Genomic DNA, 17,686 nt, shown 5'->3' on the forward strand with positions numbered 1-17,686 from the left:
TTGGACAAAGTTTATTTAAATTCGTTTAGAAACTAAATTTGTTGTTACTAAAACAAAGTTTGCCTTTTACATTAAAATGTTTTATTTGATGTACACCAAATACGCGTTAAACAAAACTTCTTCATCTTTAAAAATTAGGTAATATTTAGAAAAATACAGGCATATATTTTGGCACAGACGGAGTCTTTTCAAACGGCCTGCCGCGCGCTGCGGTCGTTAATAACGTTTCCGTATATTCTGTCTTCTGTCTGTCGTCTGCCTGTGGCCACATTTTTGGAAAAAATCAAAATTATAATAACAATATTTTACAATTTAACTTTGAAACTTCAAAACCGATAAATCTGAAATCTTGTAAACGTGTTAAGATTGTTGTAAGCATGGTAAAAATGTATCGTGTTATCCCCTCCCAAAAAATTGATGACGTCATCTCAAAGTTTTGTCCAATAAATCTTACCTAAAATATGCAATATATTATAACTTTATACAGGGCTTTTATAGATGATTTTAAGGGCGTAGTTGGCCATGGATTTAAAAAATCCCGCTTCGCTGAAATATTACCTCATTAGGACAGTTTTCACTTGTCATTAATGTCATTTGTAACCTGTCACTCTGTCAGTTAAAGTCATCGCTTTTATTGTTCTAACGTTTTTCAAGTATCATTTACAGTAATTCTCGTCGATACAATCTCAAAACAATAAAACGGTCGTTTTCAAAACTCTTGGTGCTTGCGTTCGAAAATTTTGTTTTTCGGCTAGGAAGCGAAGACCGTGAAAATCGTTTATTCTGTTGAACAAGACACCTTCATTGTCTTATTATCGCAATAGGACATTTGTAAACAGAGAGTAGGTGCATTTTACAATTGCTTGTAATCAATAGTATCTGACCAAATACGCTGATTTGTAAATTCAAGAAACATCGTTAGAGGCTCACATTAAAGGAAATGTAATCAACACATTTGTTCGAATTGACAATCTCAATAAAGAAAAATCTCCCTTCAGATTCTGAGGAAGGTGGTGTGGATTTGAGATGACTCAGTCAGAATCCACAAACATCTTTGGTAAGATTGTCTCAGCAGTCAGGAGTTCCTGTTACAACATTAAATTGAACCATGGGTCCAAAACATTGACGTAAGCATGTTACAGAACATTTTACAAATTAAAAAGAGAGTGACTGTTGACGTTTAACCACAATAAATTTCTTTCTTTTTATTGTAATGAATTATTTTTATTATTTTTTGATATATGACGAATTTAGGCAATCAGTTATACAGATGTATCTGCTATTTGTCGTGAATCCTTGGGCATTTAGTAACATTCGCATAAAGTGATAGGCGGCACATATCCATAACTTATTTCGACCCTATAGTCATTTATAGAAACCCTGTACTTGTAGTTTACCAGTGCTTTTATATTTGGAAATTTGTTTTATTGATCAAATCCAAAACGGTTCTCCCCAGTTTCGCCAAAATTTGAGTATACAGGAATGTTATTATTAGTATTGCACTGCATTTATTCAAAATGATATACCGGGTGTAGTTGAATTGTATTTGGAACATAGGTATTTTACGTGTAAAAACAGATACATGAAAATATTGTCTCTCCTAATTATTTTAGAGCAAAAAATTAAATACAAACATTGTAGAGAATGAAAACCTGTTTTTAAATCCTTTTTTATTTATTACACCTTATTGTACTGAAATAAAAAGAAAACATTGACATAGTCTTTATTCTGATTTTGGGTTCAAAGCAAACGTTAAAACATGCTTTATTTGCAACTATAAATTTTATACTGACTCATATTAAACGTTGAAACATAAGAACAGCTTCAATTTTTTTACCACTAGCACCATGGGTGTTCCGTTGGCCCTTGCAGAATTTGTTTATAGTGTAACCTTGCGTTTCAAACTGTTGTAGGATTCTGTCGATTATTATTGATGGTCCTGGAAATTGTCGGTTCGGGTAAGGTTAAACTAAGGAAGTAGGTATAGTAATCGAGTCCATCGACCGAAATGCCACTTTCATATTTTCTCGGCGTCTCATGACCTCTAGAGTACGAAAAAAGTGGTCTCCCGTTTCCGTCTCTCTCTCTCCTCTCTCTCTCTCTCTCTCTCTCTCTCTCTCTCTCTCTCTCTCTCTCTCTCTCTCTCTCTCTCTCTCTCTCTCTCTCTCTCTCTCTCTCTCTCTCTCTATCTATCTATCTAGTGTCTGTGTCCATTTTTGTTAGACACGTAATCTCCGAAACTACCGAATCGATTGTTATGAAATTTTGTGTGTATATTAAGAATATCATGTAGATTTTAGCAGTCCACACATATCTTTATTTTAACTTATAGAGGTTATTTTAAAAAAATATTTTATAACTAAGTTTACCTAAATAAATAAATAACATTTTTTTTTACATTGATTTTCGATAAGTACTCTTTGTCGATTGTTTTTGATGTGATCATTGGGTGTGTTGTAAGTAATCAGGTCACTTAAGATAGTCTCGGTACACCACTGGTTGTGTGCTTGTTCACTACTGTACGCGCCATCTCTCGTAAAACACGTTCCATTTTTCTTTTTACTTACTGTTTATGACCTTTGGCGAGAGGGTTTACTTATTTTTTGATATGATCCTTCATCCTCTTAGATATGTCCTTGAATGGAACATATATTTTTATAGAATTGTGTTCTTTTTAATGTATAAAGTATCTGAAATACAAGAGCTTTTGATCAATATGATTGGCTGGTTGTATGGAAAAGTAATAAGAGTCAAAAATGTTTAAACTGTTCAAAAAAGGTTGTGTCTGTATAATGTTTTTCATTTTTACTTCTCGAGCGTATCCTAAAGAAGTACTGTAATAGGGTCTATACGGCGAATTGCTATTTTTATGTTTTTTCGACGTTTCATTATCTTTATTAAATTTCGAAAAAGTAGTAAGTTGTCGTCTCTCTTTCATCTGTCATTTGGGTCGATTTTTATTAGACAGATTACTAATCCCCGAAAATACTGGTCCGATTATTGTCAAGTTTTACACGTTTGTTAAGATTATTATGTAGACAGTAAAATGCAAACTAAAAATTTTGCAATAATTCTCATTATCAACATATATAACTATAACATTTCTCGCCAGTGCTGTAGATAGTGTGCCCGACCTGGGAGCTTACTCTTGACCGAGTGAGTTTTCTCATTTGTGACTTTTTTCACTAAAATGACGTGATTTTAGTGAATTTTTTTAAAAGTCTACTCTTGACACAATGATTCAACTCAGCGATGAGAAAATCCACATGGAAACGCGTGACTTTAAACAGTTGATACTTTTTCGATGAGATTTCTCATTTTGGGAGAGATTTGTATGTTTTTGTGTGTTTTTTACATTCTGAAATATTTTAACGTGTGCTGTTACTATTTTGGTTCGTTTTTTTTTTGGTGATTAAATATTTTTAAAAAAATGGATGATTTTGTAATACAAAATATTTTAAACGAAGATGTTGAAGATTTGGAACCTGCTTCGCGATGTACTGGCAATCCCTTAACTAAATTGCCCGAAAAACAATTTATCAAATTATTTAAAGTTAATAAGAGACTGTTTAATTATAATATTGTTAGATGGTGGAACCACCTATGCGACCAAAACTAAGATCGACAGATCTAGCTGTAAATACACAGGTATCTAAGTATGTCTGTCACAAAACTGCCTTCATTCAAGTATATTAGGTACTCTATAAAAAGTAAACATTTAAGAAGAATGCAGGTTCTACTTAAAATGTTTAGGTTCTTGCAGCTTTGCGTTTTGTATCAGACAGATGTTGGATACAATGCTTATATCGATATTTCAAAACAAAGTGTAAGCCGAAGTGTCCGAGAAGTTACAGAAGCATTGAATAGACCAGAGATTTTAAATGCAATGATTAAGGTTTCCAAAAACTTTCAAGAGCTTTAATTATACCTAGAAGATTTTCTTATAGATTTTGCAACGATTTCGGATTTGCTGGAGTAATAGGATGCATAGACTGTACCCATATAGCCCGTGTACCTCCCCCCATCGTTGTGTATCGTTTTAACGTACAACATAAGAGAGTAAGAAGTTTGGTAGAACGATACAATGCTTTATTGAAAGAATGATCCAGATGTTGTTTAAAAGATCGAGTGTTACATTATATGCCAGAAGTAGCCGGAAAAATTATAAACGCTTGTGTGGTTTTTCACAATTTGTGCATTCAAAATAACATTCCTCCGCCTGAAGATTTGGGAGAAATTAATATTCGTGAAAGTACTGAAATTGTCTAGATAACAATTCAGAAGATTTTAATACTTATTTTAAGGATTATTTGATGACGATGTGCATGGGCTTCAAGAAGAACAAACCGAAGCACGCGCAATAGTTATCCACAACTCTTCTGTCTTTTTTGTTGTAAAATTTGGAGAAAACTCCCAGACGTCAAATCTGGATTACTTTTCACAAATTTGACCAAGATGTCTTTCTGTATTTACGTTATTTTCATTGTATTCAATAATTAAAAGTTTTTGCTTTCGAACTTCAAAAAAATTTGTCACTTGTCAATTATTCGTTTCTCGTTTGTTCGATACATTTTAATTCCCACGGCGTTGCCACATATTTTGGTGAAATAACTCATTGGGTGAGATTTATCATCTCACAGGTTGTCAAGAGTAGACACTTACTCAAATTAGTGAAATTCGTCGTCTTCGTTGATTCACTATTAAAGTCTCTCCAATCCCTTAAATGTGACATGTGAGGGCGCATACGTCGGGAGGGAAAGGAATCTGTAATGTCGGCTAAATGTCTGTCGTGGTCTGACTTTTTGACACAATTTGACATCATGTATTTCGGTTTTTACTTGAAAAAGAGGCAAAATTTCGATACCGGTGCCAAAGTCACAACGCCATGGGCGTGGATGGTCTTCAAAGGGATCTGCAGTAGGAAAGCTTTTCTTTGAGGTGTTTACATTGTTATTGGAATGTGTCTCAGGAATTATGAAGCTGCATTCTGGATCACGTTTAGTACTTGCTGAGGAGCTTGAAGAAGTAGGAACAGGTAGCGGTGACTTGGAACCATGGAGGAACAAAGTAGGAACAGAGCCGGGTTTAAGTCTTTTGTATAATAACAACTTCTCTCAAAGTGTTTACCACAAATGTATAAGTTATTTGCAATATTATCTCCTGAAATGGTTTTAATGGCTATACATTCCCTTAGGTAAAAGATTCATGTTGGGGTACGTACTTGTAGCATTAAAAACATTTTTGCACCACAACCTTTTGTTCACAGTGTTTGAAGGGAATCTGTGTATTATTGTGTGGTCTCTAGGATCCTTGATTACCCCACAGGCAGCCACAGAGCAATATTTTTTGGACATTTTGATAATATCAATTCAAGCACAAAGTGTTTTGGCGCGTGACAAAACGGATTAATTACAGGTTCCTGTAACTCCCGAAGGGAGTGACATCTTTTGATATTTTCCCTTTTGACAAGTCGGACGATTGTAACCAATTGGAGAGACTTTAATAGTGAATCAACGAAGACGACGGTGAAATTAAACACATGACGTTTGTCACCAGTGAGAAAACTCAGCGAAGTCAAGAGTAGGGTCCCTGTAACGCGAAAATCCACTGGATTTTGGATCCACTCCTGATTTATTTCATTTTATAAGTTTTGAAAGAAACGAAATTTGTTGCACTGTACTGCCTGGGCTTAAAAAATTGCAGAATTAAGAAAAATAAAAGTAGATTGTATACTTAACAACAGTTTTCACTATTTAAGGCATTTGTTTCATCGTAGAAGAGTGAACATCTTCATCTTTCAGTTGTCACACACTATCAACATATCCACTTTTGTTATAGACGATGTTTATTCAGTAAACTTACTCCACATGCTTTTAATGTCAGATTCAAAATCTTTTTTTGAGTACTGCTAAGTATAACAACACTGTACCTGAATTTATGCAAATTGTCGCTACCTTCTGTGCTAACTTTTAGAGACTTTCATATTTTTTTTATAATTTCTATACATCAAACAATAATTGTTCGGTGCACTTTTTGCAGGCACACAAGAATATTTATAAGCGTTAGTAAGTATATAAAAGTTGTTTCATAAAATTGTTGTACTATTAAAATGCACAAGAATGTGTGTAACTTGTTCCCAAAAGTTCTTGACTACGCTTTGTGAAACAACTTCATTGTTCTAATTATGTAAACAACTATTAACTCTATTATTAGAACACATTTGCTTGATGCCGTTTCTAATGCAGGTTTGTTGCATATTGATTGCTCAGGATTTCAACAAAATAATTACTTCAAATGAATACATTTATGGGTTAATTATAACCAAATTGTAATAAACAATGTTACGAACTTACGAGTAATATTTTTGAGGGCGAATATAAATTTCCCCAGTAAATTCATGTAATTGAGCCTTTTTATTGGCAGAATGTTAATAATTTTAGTATGTTTGTAAAGACACTGAGTGAAATAAGTGACCAAAAATAGATAAAACATATCTTATCGGTGATCAGCACTAGTGTTTTTGTTTTTGAAACCAATGTATTCAATATTCACTTTTACTGCCGGTACCCTACTTCTCTCAAACAGTATGATTTTTTCAGTGTGCAAGTTCACATTCTTTTGTATGGTCAGACCAAGCACAAATTATGTTTTTAAATTTATTGAAATTATTTTAAAGTTATAAATTATAACTGGGTAGTTGCAAATTAGGCTTCAACAAATTGAAAGACGTTTTTATTTTTTAAATTAAAAAAGGCATAGTGGGGAATCTGACTTTAATAATAACATTTTTTACAATATGGCCGACGTTTCTGACTTCCAACTTTGTCCTTTATCAAGGCTACAAAATTTAGTGGTTGTATCAGAATGAGACTATTTTTACCAATTTCTTACATAATGTACAGTATAAATTTTGTCACTATTAAATTTTAACATTCTACAACACATTTATCTAATACTGTAAAATATGGATAACTTTGCTAAACACTTAAATTTGTATAAAGGTAAAAGCGAACTTTTTTATAATAATATTTTAAATCGTTTTTGAGTCAGGCAACTTCTGAAATAAAATTTCATAAACCTACAAGTTACTAGCACTAACATATAGCATGGTCAACTAAAATGTGTTGTCTTACTTGTCAGTACTGGATAAAATAAACTAAATAAACTCAGGGGTGGCTGGTCCCAGGGGGCACACGGACACGTACCCTCTCAAAATTGCAACGTCTACAAACACACTGGACGTAGCAAAATAGTAATTTCAATATTTCAAAAATGATCCGAAAATTTGTGTCATAATTTATCTTGCTCTATTTGTATAAAATGTCTTGGACATATGATACGTTGCTGAAGTGCTGATAAAAGCGGAGACCAAATCATGCCTCACTTAGACGTTTTGTTTACACCGTTGCCATGGAAACCGTGCGTTTAGTCGCTGTATTCAGCTGGAATCGGGTCTTGCTTGAACAGTGACCACTACCAGTAACTAGTTGGAGAATTTCAAAATAATAAATTGTTTTCTATTGTTTGTCTTCTCAGTAATGATTTAAAACCAAAGGTATGTGGACAAGCACTTTTTTCTTTTATTGAATGTATTTGTGTATTTATTTCCGCCATATATTCTCGTCTATTAATTGGTAATAACAACCTCTTTTATATCTTCATATTTAACTCATCAATCAAATTGTGTCCCCTCATTTCAAAAGGTCACGAGCCGCCATTGAATAAACTACATTATAAAACTATAATTAATGATACATACATGTCGAGTAAAACTTAAGTTGAATAATATTAGGAAACAAAAATGTATGTGTAATAAACTTTTAAAATCAGATTAAACCATTAATAATCATAACTAAACTACATCATAAAACACACAGTTTATATATTTCTGACTACATGTTATCTTGTGCCTCATATTAATGATTATATAAAAACTAAGAATAATTTCATAAATTTGACTTAAGCTGTTAATGTTATCTCTTAACGTTCACAGTTTTGTTTTTCCTAATTTGGACCATTTCACTTATGCCACTAGTTCACCTCGACAGGAATGGAATACTTTTCGACTTTGTGCGTAATATATTACTTTTCAAAATTTTGTTCATCTTATTAGATAAATTCTTTATATGTATGGAAACTTATAATATTTCTGTTTTTGATTAGTATTATTATTTTTGAAATTTTTATTTTGGTTATATTTATTGATTATATCAGTGGTTACTCTATTGATTAACGAAATAGGGTAGTGGTTATTGACTAATATATAAATAAAAACAACTTTCTCACAGTAAGTGATGTTATTTCAACTGAAAAACTGTTTTCAGAAAAATGCAAAGGGTACAATCGGTCATCGAGGAGGAACGAGGAAATTATTATCTAAACTTTTGACATCAATTTTTTATTCCAGTTTGAAAATAAACATGGTACTTAAAAATATTTTACGAAGGTAAGAATAACGAATAAATTGTTGCGAAGAAATTAGGCCAGAGCGACAGTTATCAAATGATGAATAAAACATACACGAGGTGTATTTATTTAAAAATTTGAGAATATTCTAGTTCAGCTTGTAACACGTTTGCAACCTATTTGTCAATTGCATTTAATAGTGTTACTCTTTCTCTAGTGTTCTGAATTATTAAAACCATAGAATAGTATAAAAATAAAAAGTGAAAAATAATAACAGTTACATAAAAATTTCCAGTGTTTTTATAATTGCCGTTAAACATCCAAACAAAAAAAAAATGATTGACTCTTTTCTACAGTGTGTTTTTGTAAAGTTTTAAAATCGTTAGAAACTATTATATAAAATTTTGTTGATGCATGTCAAAATTTGAAACAAAAAAAATACGCCATATAATACACTCGGATATTCCCACTAAATTAAACTGTCAAGAATGCATTGTACATTCACGTCATTGAGTAATCAATTTTTAATTAACACTTATAATATAAATATATAAAATATAATGTCGTTATGCAACGTTTGAGCAAAGAGTATTATTTGTTTGCTTGAAATAGTAAGAACAAGCATGTGATGTAAATGTGTGGTGTAATTTTAACTTGACATTACTATTGAAATTAAAATAATGACAGTTTAGATATAATATTATATGTGCTGAGAGAAGGATCAAAACAGTTTAAAATGGAAAATTAACTTTATAAAAATAATTTTTACGTTAGGTTTTTTTTATTGAAATGAACACATTAGGTCATAAGTTTACATTATTATTTTGTCATGGAAAACGTTGCTCCTTTTTGTATTTTAAATTACAGTGACACAAGCTTCATTAGTGTTATCAACTCAACTGTAACATCACCGCTTTTTTGTGTTCACTCGAATCAATTAACGCGAAATGACAACTTTCCCAGCAAAATTAGTAAAGAGTCGTATGTTGTGTTGTTTTATAAATTAAATTTCCTACTGATAACATCACCACTATAGGTATTTTCCACATCTAATCTACATTTGTTTGGCCAAGTCAATAATTCATTCAAATGGGAAATTCCGATAATTTAAAAACATCCTAAAAAAACCCACTTGTTCTTTCTCACTTTAAAAATTGGACTAAATTTTATGACGAATCCTTGAAGTATTTGGCTTAGTGTTTAAATTTCCTAGGTGCTTATGGTTGCTGATATTTTGAAAGCGTAATTTCTTTCACTGCACTGTAATGATGATAATTAGTCTCAGACGGAATAGAGAGCATCTACTTTTGACCTTCGTCAGACCATCAACAAGGCCTGCGGCTTTGAGAATTACTCTCAGGTTCAACAGGTACAATGACGTATATATACAACATTTGAAATTTTGAAGACAGTTGGTAGTTTCCTTTATAGTGAGTAACATAGTGACAAGAGAACAAGGATCTGAGGGGTGAGAGAGAGTTTTCGAACTTTATGCTTAAGACACATGCGTTAAATTTACATTAGTTAAAGGAATTTTATTTTAATTGCTTATAATCTCTAAGACACGGTGTATATTTATGTGTTTGTGTTCGTTATGTGTGTAATTATTTTTCACTTTTTTTTGTTAATAAGTGCTGGTTGACAAAAAGTTACTTTACTGTAGTCGTGCAAAACTTATTCAAGTAACGTTAAATATCTTGCAGGTCTGTGAATATAAATGATTAGAAAAATGTGATTATTTCATGAGACACACACGTATCGATTGCAGCTAATATTTGTTAGTATCGTACATATAAAATTTTAGTTTAAAATTTTCTAAAACGTTAGTTTTCGAAAATTAATAATGAGATACATTTTAATTTCAGTCTTTTATAGAAATTTCGAATTTTTCTCTGTTGCTTCAAATTAACAGTTTAGAAATATTTTATAATTTTAACATATTTTTGTATATAATATATGTATTGAAAGTTACTTTGCAGTCTTAGAATTACAGTTCCACTATATAGGTATAATGTGAAAATATAATTTTGGATATTAAAGTAGGCAACAAAATCAAGAAGAAAATACTAAAAAAATAAAAATAAACACCTGACAAATTTCTTTCTCATAAGGCCATTAGTTAAGATCAATTAGTATTTCATTTGTTAACCAAAGAAGTAACTCAGTTTTATAAAAAAATTGCCGTAGATATACTTTAATTGACTATTAATATTAGATTATGTTGCTGTGTGAACGATATTCTGATGTCATTAAATATATGGATTATAGATGGAGGCTCGTTAAACATTGTACTGTACGATTTTTTTTTAATTGTTGCCCTAGTTGGCCATGGTGCGTAAGTAGTGCAACTGAAACGGCTGACGTAAGCGTCATGGCCAACTAGAGCAAAAATTAAAAAAAATCAAAATACTTAGTACTATGTGTTTGGTTCCATTTTAGCCAATTTTGAAAGGAATTGTACAAAACTTAATGCTTATTATGTTATTAATATTTTAATGGGCAAATTTTACATATATGATGGAAAATCAAAAAACCTTCTTCTAAAAAGTCGCAAAAATTCATGCAAATAATGTGAAAAATCATATTTTTGAGATTTTCAAATAATGCCGAATGTGCAAATATTGCAGATTAATGTTTCTTAATACTAGATATATTTTTGAATTTATGGCATATTGTTGTATAAGTTATTAAAAAATATCCATTTTCGTTTTTACGCATACTATTAAACTTGGTGTTAGGACTAATATGAAAGAATAATAAAATACAGTACATCATTTTTGAAAAAAAATTAAGAGACATAATTAATTAGGTTGTTTTTACAGTCTTGAATCTGTTGATGATATTAAAGTAATAACTTGGGTAATATTTATTAATAAAATTCTGCTCAGCTTTGGATAGTTAAAAAACTATGTGAATAATTATGTAAATATTTTGTGGTAATTATACATTTTAATAATAATCAGAACAAAAAGTAAATAAAATCTGTAAAACATTCAACCAAATGAAATGATTTTTGAAAAAAAATGTCTATACCTTGACAACATCTAAAAAACTATTATTCAAACACTGTCATATTTTTTAAATATAGTTACTTAGTCCTTCAAAAACTGATCCAAATGTTTACGCGAGTCTGTAAAATTTACATTTTTTTTTATTGTAGATTTATCCTTGCTTTTGTCTCGTATCATGTTTCTTTGTCTTAATCAAAATCAGTACTAAAAATAAAGTTGCTCTGAGGAAAAGTGGTCAGTGTCGTTAAAATTCTGACAGTATGTAAGCCCGGTGAAATGGATTTCCGAGGTTAAAACCCAAACAAACACTAATGTAAAATAAGCTACTCAAAATGAAATGTCAGTATATAAGCCCGAGGTGATCCGCTGTTTTCGAGACTTTCCTGTGTGATTAATTAAGTACATAAGTCCAGTGTTATGAACTTCTGAGGTAAAATCATGAAATGCTAATGCAACATGTGCATGACAATTAAAATATTAAGTACATGTAAAAGCACGGAACCAATGTTTGTATGAAAAATACATATATCTCTGGTGCTTTTTAATCATATTTCATTCCTGAAATGTGTGCAGCATATGCATCATGTATTAGGGACGTACTGTATAAAAATAATGTCTGACATAATTAACATTCTAAGTTGAAGAACAATTAATGTGGGAATGTAACACATGTAACATTTATAAAGTCATGACAAAAAATAATTTATTCATGTCTTTTTGTTTTTTGTGTTGATTTTTTTCGTATTCAAGTACTTAGCTCTTAATCAAACAGAGAAACAAAGTTACGAGTTTTCAGAAACTTGATGTTTCTGTTAAGGTTGAACTATACGTTATAAAATTAAGACGAAATATTGGTACGATTTTATTTAAAAAGAACTTCCATATCGTCGTATAGGTAGTCTAGTCAGTCGAGAATAATTCTTATTTATACAAGACAAATTTTGCTTTTAATTTTACATTTACGCATAGAGATGTACAAATTTGTGTTATGTGATGAGGTGTGTACAAATGATGTATAATATGTGGGGATTATGTTTATTTTCCTAACAGCATGTCATAAAAAATATAATTATGATTTCTTAATAATTTTGTGACGCCAGTCTACGTATATTTACAAGCACTACGAGTTAATATGAACTGCGAGCCTGCGTCAAACCATTCAACTCGTTTTCCTTGATTCTTTTATCTCATTAAAATGTATATAAACTTTAACAAAAAACGCACAATAACTGTTATTAACCGTGTGAAGATGAGCAACAATTAGAATTTGGTACATCGTTACAGCACAACAAAAATTGAAATTTGGTGCTAATTATTTTGAACAAATCCATGTCGTTGTAAACAACGCGCAGACATTATAATGAAATTTCAGTGATTCATTTGGAATGTGTAATTTAAATGTAACAAGTGTTTATGCAAAACTATGGTACTTCTAAATTGCCTATAAATCCTTGGAATGACAATAGAAATAAGAATAAACACTTTTTGTTAATGCATTTCACGTTTGCTACTTGTAAAAGCACTACCGACTGCTTATCTAATAAAGACATCGCACACACGCCGCTCTTAGTATCTCGCGTTATTATCGTCTGACTGTTTGATTTATTTCTTATTTCAGAGAAAATGTGGTTACTCTTACATGTAACATTACTGTTACCAGTAATAATTCTTGCGTTGCCTACACATCACTTGGGAAAATCCGCCGCAATATCGGCAAGTTTTGACGCTGCTGCTGTAAGTATAAACAAATAAAATATCTTTGGTTTAGCTCAAACCATTTTAGCCAAAGCCCTTGTTCAGTTTTGAAAATGGCAACGTTGGAGTCAACTTTCTTGGTTACCATGCTTCTGCTGGTCTCGGTGGATTATTAACAGGAAATGCTGCTCAGGGTGGCCTTCATGCACAAGCTGGTACACCCCATGGGCAAATTGCTGGAGCTGGACTTGGAGGAGGAGTAGATGGAAGCGGTAATGCATCTGGTTTTTCGTATCATTTTGGCAAGGGGTTTGGCCCCTTAGATATTTTGCCGTTGTTGAGGCGGCGTATACCTCAAACAACTGAGGCACCAGAAGAACTGCCTGAAACCACTCTAACACCAGAAAAATCAGCAGTGGAGACTTTTGATCAGTAGCTAATTGTATACGGAGGCCCTGTGGGCAGACTTCTTAAACCAGCAACATACGTATCGGTTTTGGTAGTACAGAACGTGATGAAAATATAAAAAAAGTGTTTTTAAAGCCGTTTAATTTTACTTGGTACAGGTAGTTGTAAAATATTTGCACTTTGTATTGTTATCGCACTAGACTTGTTTCCATAGCAAATAAGCTTATTCAGTATTTCTGGATTTTATTATTTGTTTTCAAAGTTGTTTATCCATGTTGTGTAACTATTTTTAAACAATTTTTAATTGACTACCAACGACTTGTCCTGGAAGAAACAAACTTAATGCTTTTGTCCTTGTTTTTTTGCGGATGTTTTATGTCTTAGTTTTTGAAATTGATTTTGTCCACACGAGTTTATACTTACAATCAATGTGTGTCATTTTCCTCTAAAGAAAATGAAGATCTAATTTGCCATTTCAGTTTTGAACATTTATACATCCTTATTTTTTTAAAACAAAATTTCGAGTCATTTTTTATGTTGATGTGTAACAAAAAGTAATAATTATTTACCAAGAAAAGATAATGCATTAACTGGTTTCCTTAGTAAACAAACAGAAGTAAGAATAAAACAAAGATGGAAAATGGAATCTGGTTTTAATTTCCATAATTCTTAAATTGACTACTAAATAAAATGTAGTTTTTTTCCACTGAAAGAACGTAAATGTGACAATTTTAGTAACACGTTATATTTATCAAATCCTAAATTTTTTTAAGACAATCAAAGGTATTACAGTTTAGGTTATAATCACAATTTCCCTAAACGTTAAAATTGTTATTAATTATATGTTATATGTATATAACAACCTAGAGCGATAAATCGAGGATTGTTCAGGGTCATTTTAGCGCATATCTACTGTCATGTTTTTTGGAGTCTTACGGAAATCTTACTTGACACTTGCAGAGTGATATAATGATATGTTTATTTTTGGCCAGTCAGAAGTTACGAATTTAAACATGAAAATGAAACCATTTAAATTGAAACTTAATTTGTAAAATAGTTCTTATCTACAAGGGGAGTTTTCGTTAAACCTCAGTTTTAAATACTGTTTGCTATTATATATGGTTTAAGTCGGGTCAATGGTTTTACAGAAAGAAAGAAATATTAGGTATTATAGTGTAGTAGACTTTTCACAACGTAATGCAAAGAAAAATACACGTTTTTATGATTTTGTATATAAAATCATTGTACTGGATGATAAACATTGCTTTTGTGATAATACAATATTTAACAAAGTTCATAAAGATATCTCAAAAAACTGTATTCTTCAAGAACAGACTATATGTTACAGTACCATAGAACTACTGCAGTTCATGGTTATTGTGCATTACTTACCGTCGTAGAGAGTATTATTTATAGAAAATATTTATTACTTTTCACAATTCCCACCTTGTACTCTATCTACTCTGACAATTCTCATTGATTTTTTCAGTAGGTTAATTCACACTAGATGAACTGTACCCAAACTTGGAGTATTACATCTTTAAAAGGAAATACGTATCTGTTGGTTCGATTAAGTGATGGAACAATAATTATATATAACAGAGTTGCATTTCTCTGTTTTATATTATTTTGCAAATTCATGCAATCATCAAGATAATACAGTTATTTTCGAGGTTACCTTTAAGTCAAATATTTGACATTTTTAAGAACTCGTGTAACTAATTGCGCATGGGGCTATTTTTTCTTTTGATTTACACTAGAACTACTCATCTGTTTAATGCAGTACTGATTAATACATGCTGTTTAAAAATAATTTACAATTAAGTTACTGATTTACTAATTAGATGTTTTGCTCTCGTAGTAATAATTAAAAACTCCCTTCAAGAAACCATTGAATACTATCACTTTCTTGAGTGTTAATATTTCAAAATTAAAAAAAAAATCCAGAAGGTGATTTAATATAATAACACATACATATTTAATATTTTTTTAAATTGTGTCGATCATACATACGATAAAAGAAAACGTATTTAATTAACAATAATGCAATTTAATTTGTTTTTCTCATTTTAAAAATAGTTTGTTTACCAAAAAAAACAAACGCTAAGTATCAAATATTAATGAACAATTTATTTTTAGGTAAATCTGCGGGAGGTTTATACGCAGGAGCTTCAGCTGGCGGTGGCGTCGCAGCACGTGCAGGCTTAGCAGGATCTTCTAGCGTAGCAGGATCCATAGGCGGATCATACGCTGGGGCAACATCTGGTGGTGGTGAAACCTACATCACCAAAGTTAGTCATAAAGCTCCTGCTCCAGTAGTACAAAAAGAAGTAGAAATCATCGAAGAACAAAAACCCCAAACTACTTACATTGAAAGAACAGTCATTCCTAATTACGTCGAAAAAACCGTCCAAGTTCCTTCATACGTTGAAAAAACAATTCGAGTTCCTACTACCGTTGAGAAGAAAATTCGAGTTCCTGCAGAACCTACTATTATCGAAAAGACAGTAGAAGCTCCTGCTGAGGTTGGAGTAAGAGGAAGCTTCAAAGGAGAAGTTGTCAAAGAAGCCGAAGTGGTTCCACATACTGTCACGTATGTTCAAAAAACCCGAGTTCATGGACATCACCATCCACATGTCCATAGCCGCATTCGCTACAAGAATGTGTAAGTAAGGAATTTAGGGAGTTTAACAGTTATTTATTTTTACAGTGGCTATGGTGGTGGCGGCTACGGAGGAGGATTCGCTAGTGGATTTGGAGGCGGTTTCGGTGGTGGATTTGGAGGAGGATATGGAGGTGGTTTTGGAGGAGGAGGCGGCGGCGGAGGAGGTGTGGCATCCGGAGGTTACAGTGTTACGAAATCAGTCAACTCTGGACTTTTTGACGATATCTTTAATGTAAGTTACGTTAGTATATTTTGCCGTAAGTAGGATACCACGCTTTATTTTCCTATTATTTAATTGGAAATAATGAGTTAACTTGACATGTGACTATTGTAAATAACAAGATATATTGATGGTTACTGCAAATTTTTTAGAATACTTAATTTGTACTTTTTACAATATACTACTGTTTGTTATCAATTTTGGCAGTAGGCTATGTTATTATCTATTTAACTTTGTGCAGTTTAATTCAGAACTTTGATATAGATAACTTCTACTATTGTTCTATCGTATCTATTATTGTTGGCAAAGTGAATATTTATTGTCACCAGGAAAAGGCGATATTAGAGAACGAGGACAATTAAAAAGTTATTTTTTGTGTTCAAATTTTAACAGTGAACGTATGAACGTAGTAGGTTAAGGAAAATATTGTATTTTAGAAGACGGATGATATAAAATAAGTGTTATAATCAATTATTGCTTTCTTAAAACCCTTTTAGACATCAGCAATATGTCTTACATTTCATTTTCTAAAAACTTATAAACACATTCTTAAACTCTGTAAATTTTTTCTTGAACATCTAAGATGTCATTGATGTTAAAATTTCCAGTGAGTGACAATCAATTGATCAATTGAAATTAAGCGTAAACTCTACAATTTAAAGAGTGCAGAAATTGATGATTACCATGTAGTATTTACTGTTACAAGTAATTGTAACTTAAAACATCCTAACGTGTGTATTTTTTTCAGATTCCTATATCAACATTAGGAGCCGTTAATAAGTTGGTTAGCGGAATTGGAGGAGGTGGATCTGTTTCAGTGTCTAAATCTTTTGGAGTTGGAGGATCAGCTTACTAGGAGCTTGTAACCAAATGTGATACATAAATAAAAATACTCAGTGAATTTTGTCAACTGATATATAAATTATTGTAAAATGACAAAGAGAAGACAAACACACAAATCAAATAAATATATCTTTAACTGACAATATTTGTTTATGTTTACTGCCTGAATTTCAACCAAATTCTCGCAGTCTGGTTTAGGACATATATTAAACTACAAAGAAACAGTTTCTGCAAATGTTGTTTCCAAATTTTTAGATAGCTAGATAGCTTTAGATCTTTTAACATACCCTACGATTAAAGAAAATCAAATCAACGTTGGGCGTTTGTCCCTTGTGTGAAATAGAAATAGTGTCTTAAGCTAAGTTTAGTATTGAATTCCAGTTTGTCAATTTGCTACAAATGTGGGTTTTAAACAGTCACTGAGTGCCCGACACATGG

At 31.6% G+C, this 17,686-nt stretch overlaps 1 protein-coding gene across 2 annotated transcripts; it reads left to right on the forward strand.

Moving 5' to 3' along the window:
• The first annotated feature begins 9,756 nt into the window (after positions 1-9,756).
• On the forward strand, positions 9,757-17,391 carry LOC135131236 (H/ACA ribonucleoprotein complex subunit 1-like). Of its 2 annotated transcripts, none has more exons than XM_064058879.1 (6): positions 9,757-9,874; positions 13,036-13,151; positions 13,201-13,384; positions 15,660-16,113; positions 16,231-16,417; positions 17,154-17,391. In XM_064058879.1, exons 2-6 carry the CDS (start codon positions 13,041-13,043, stop codon positions 17,259-17,261), a joined length of 1,044 nt encoding a protein of 347 aa, XP_063914949.1. In that variant the 5' UTR covers positions 9,757-9,874; positions 13,036-13,040; the 3' UTR covers positions 17,262-17,391. The 2 variants fall into 2 exon arrangements, with proteins under 2 accessions (XP_063914949.1, XP_063914937.1); XM_064058867.1 differs by having other exon boundaries at positions 9,760-9,874; positions 15,660-16,185.
• The last annotated feature ends 295 nt before the right edge of the window (positions 17,392-17,686 follow it).

This window comes from Zophobas morio, unplaced genomic scaffold (genome assembly GCF_036711695.1).
Source record: "Zophobas morio isolate AGI-343-1 ecotype UQ-CSIRO unplaced genomic scaffold, CSIRO_AGI_Zmor_V1 ptg000002l, whole genome shotgun sequence".
Classification (NCBI taxonomy): domain Eukaryota; kingdom Metazoa; phylum Arthropoda; class Insecta; order Coleoptera; family Tenebrionidae; genus Zophobas; species Zophobas morio.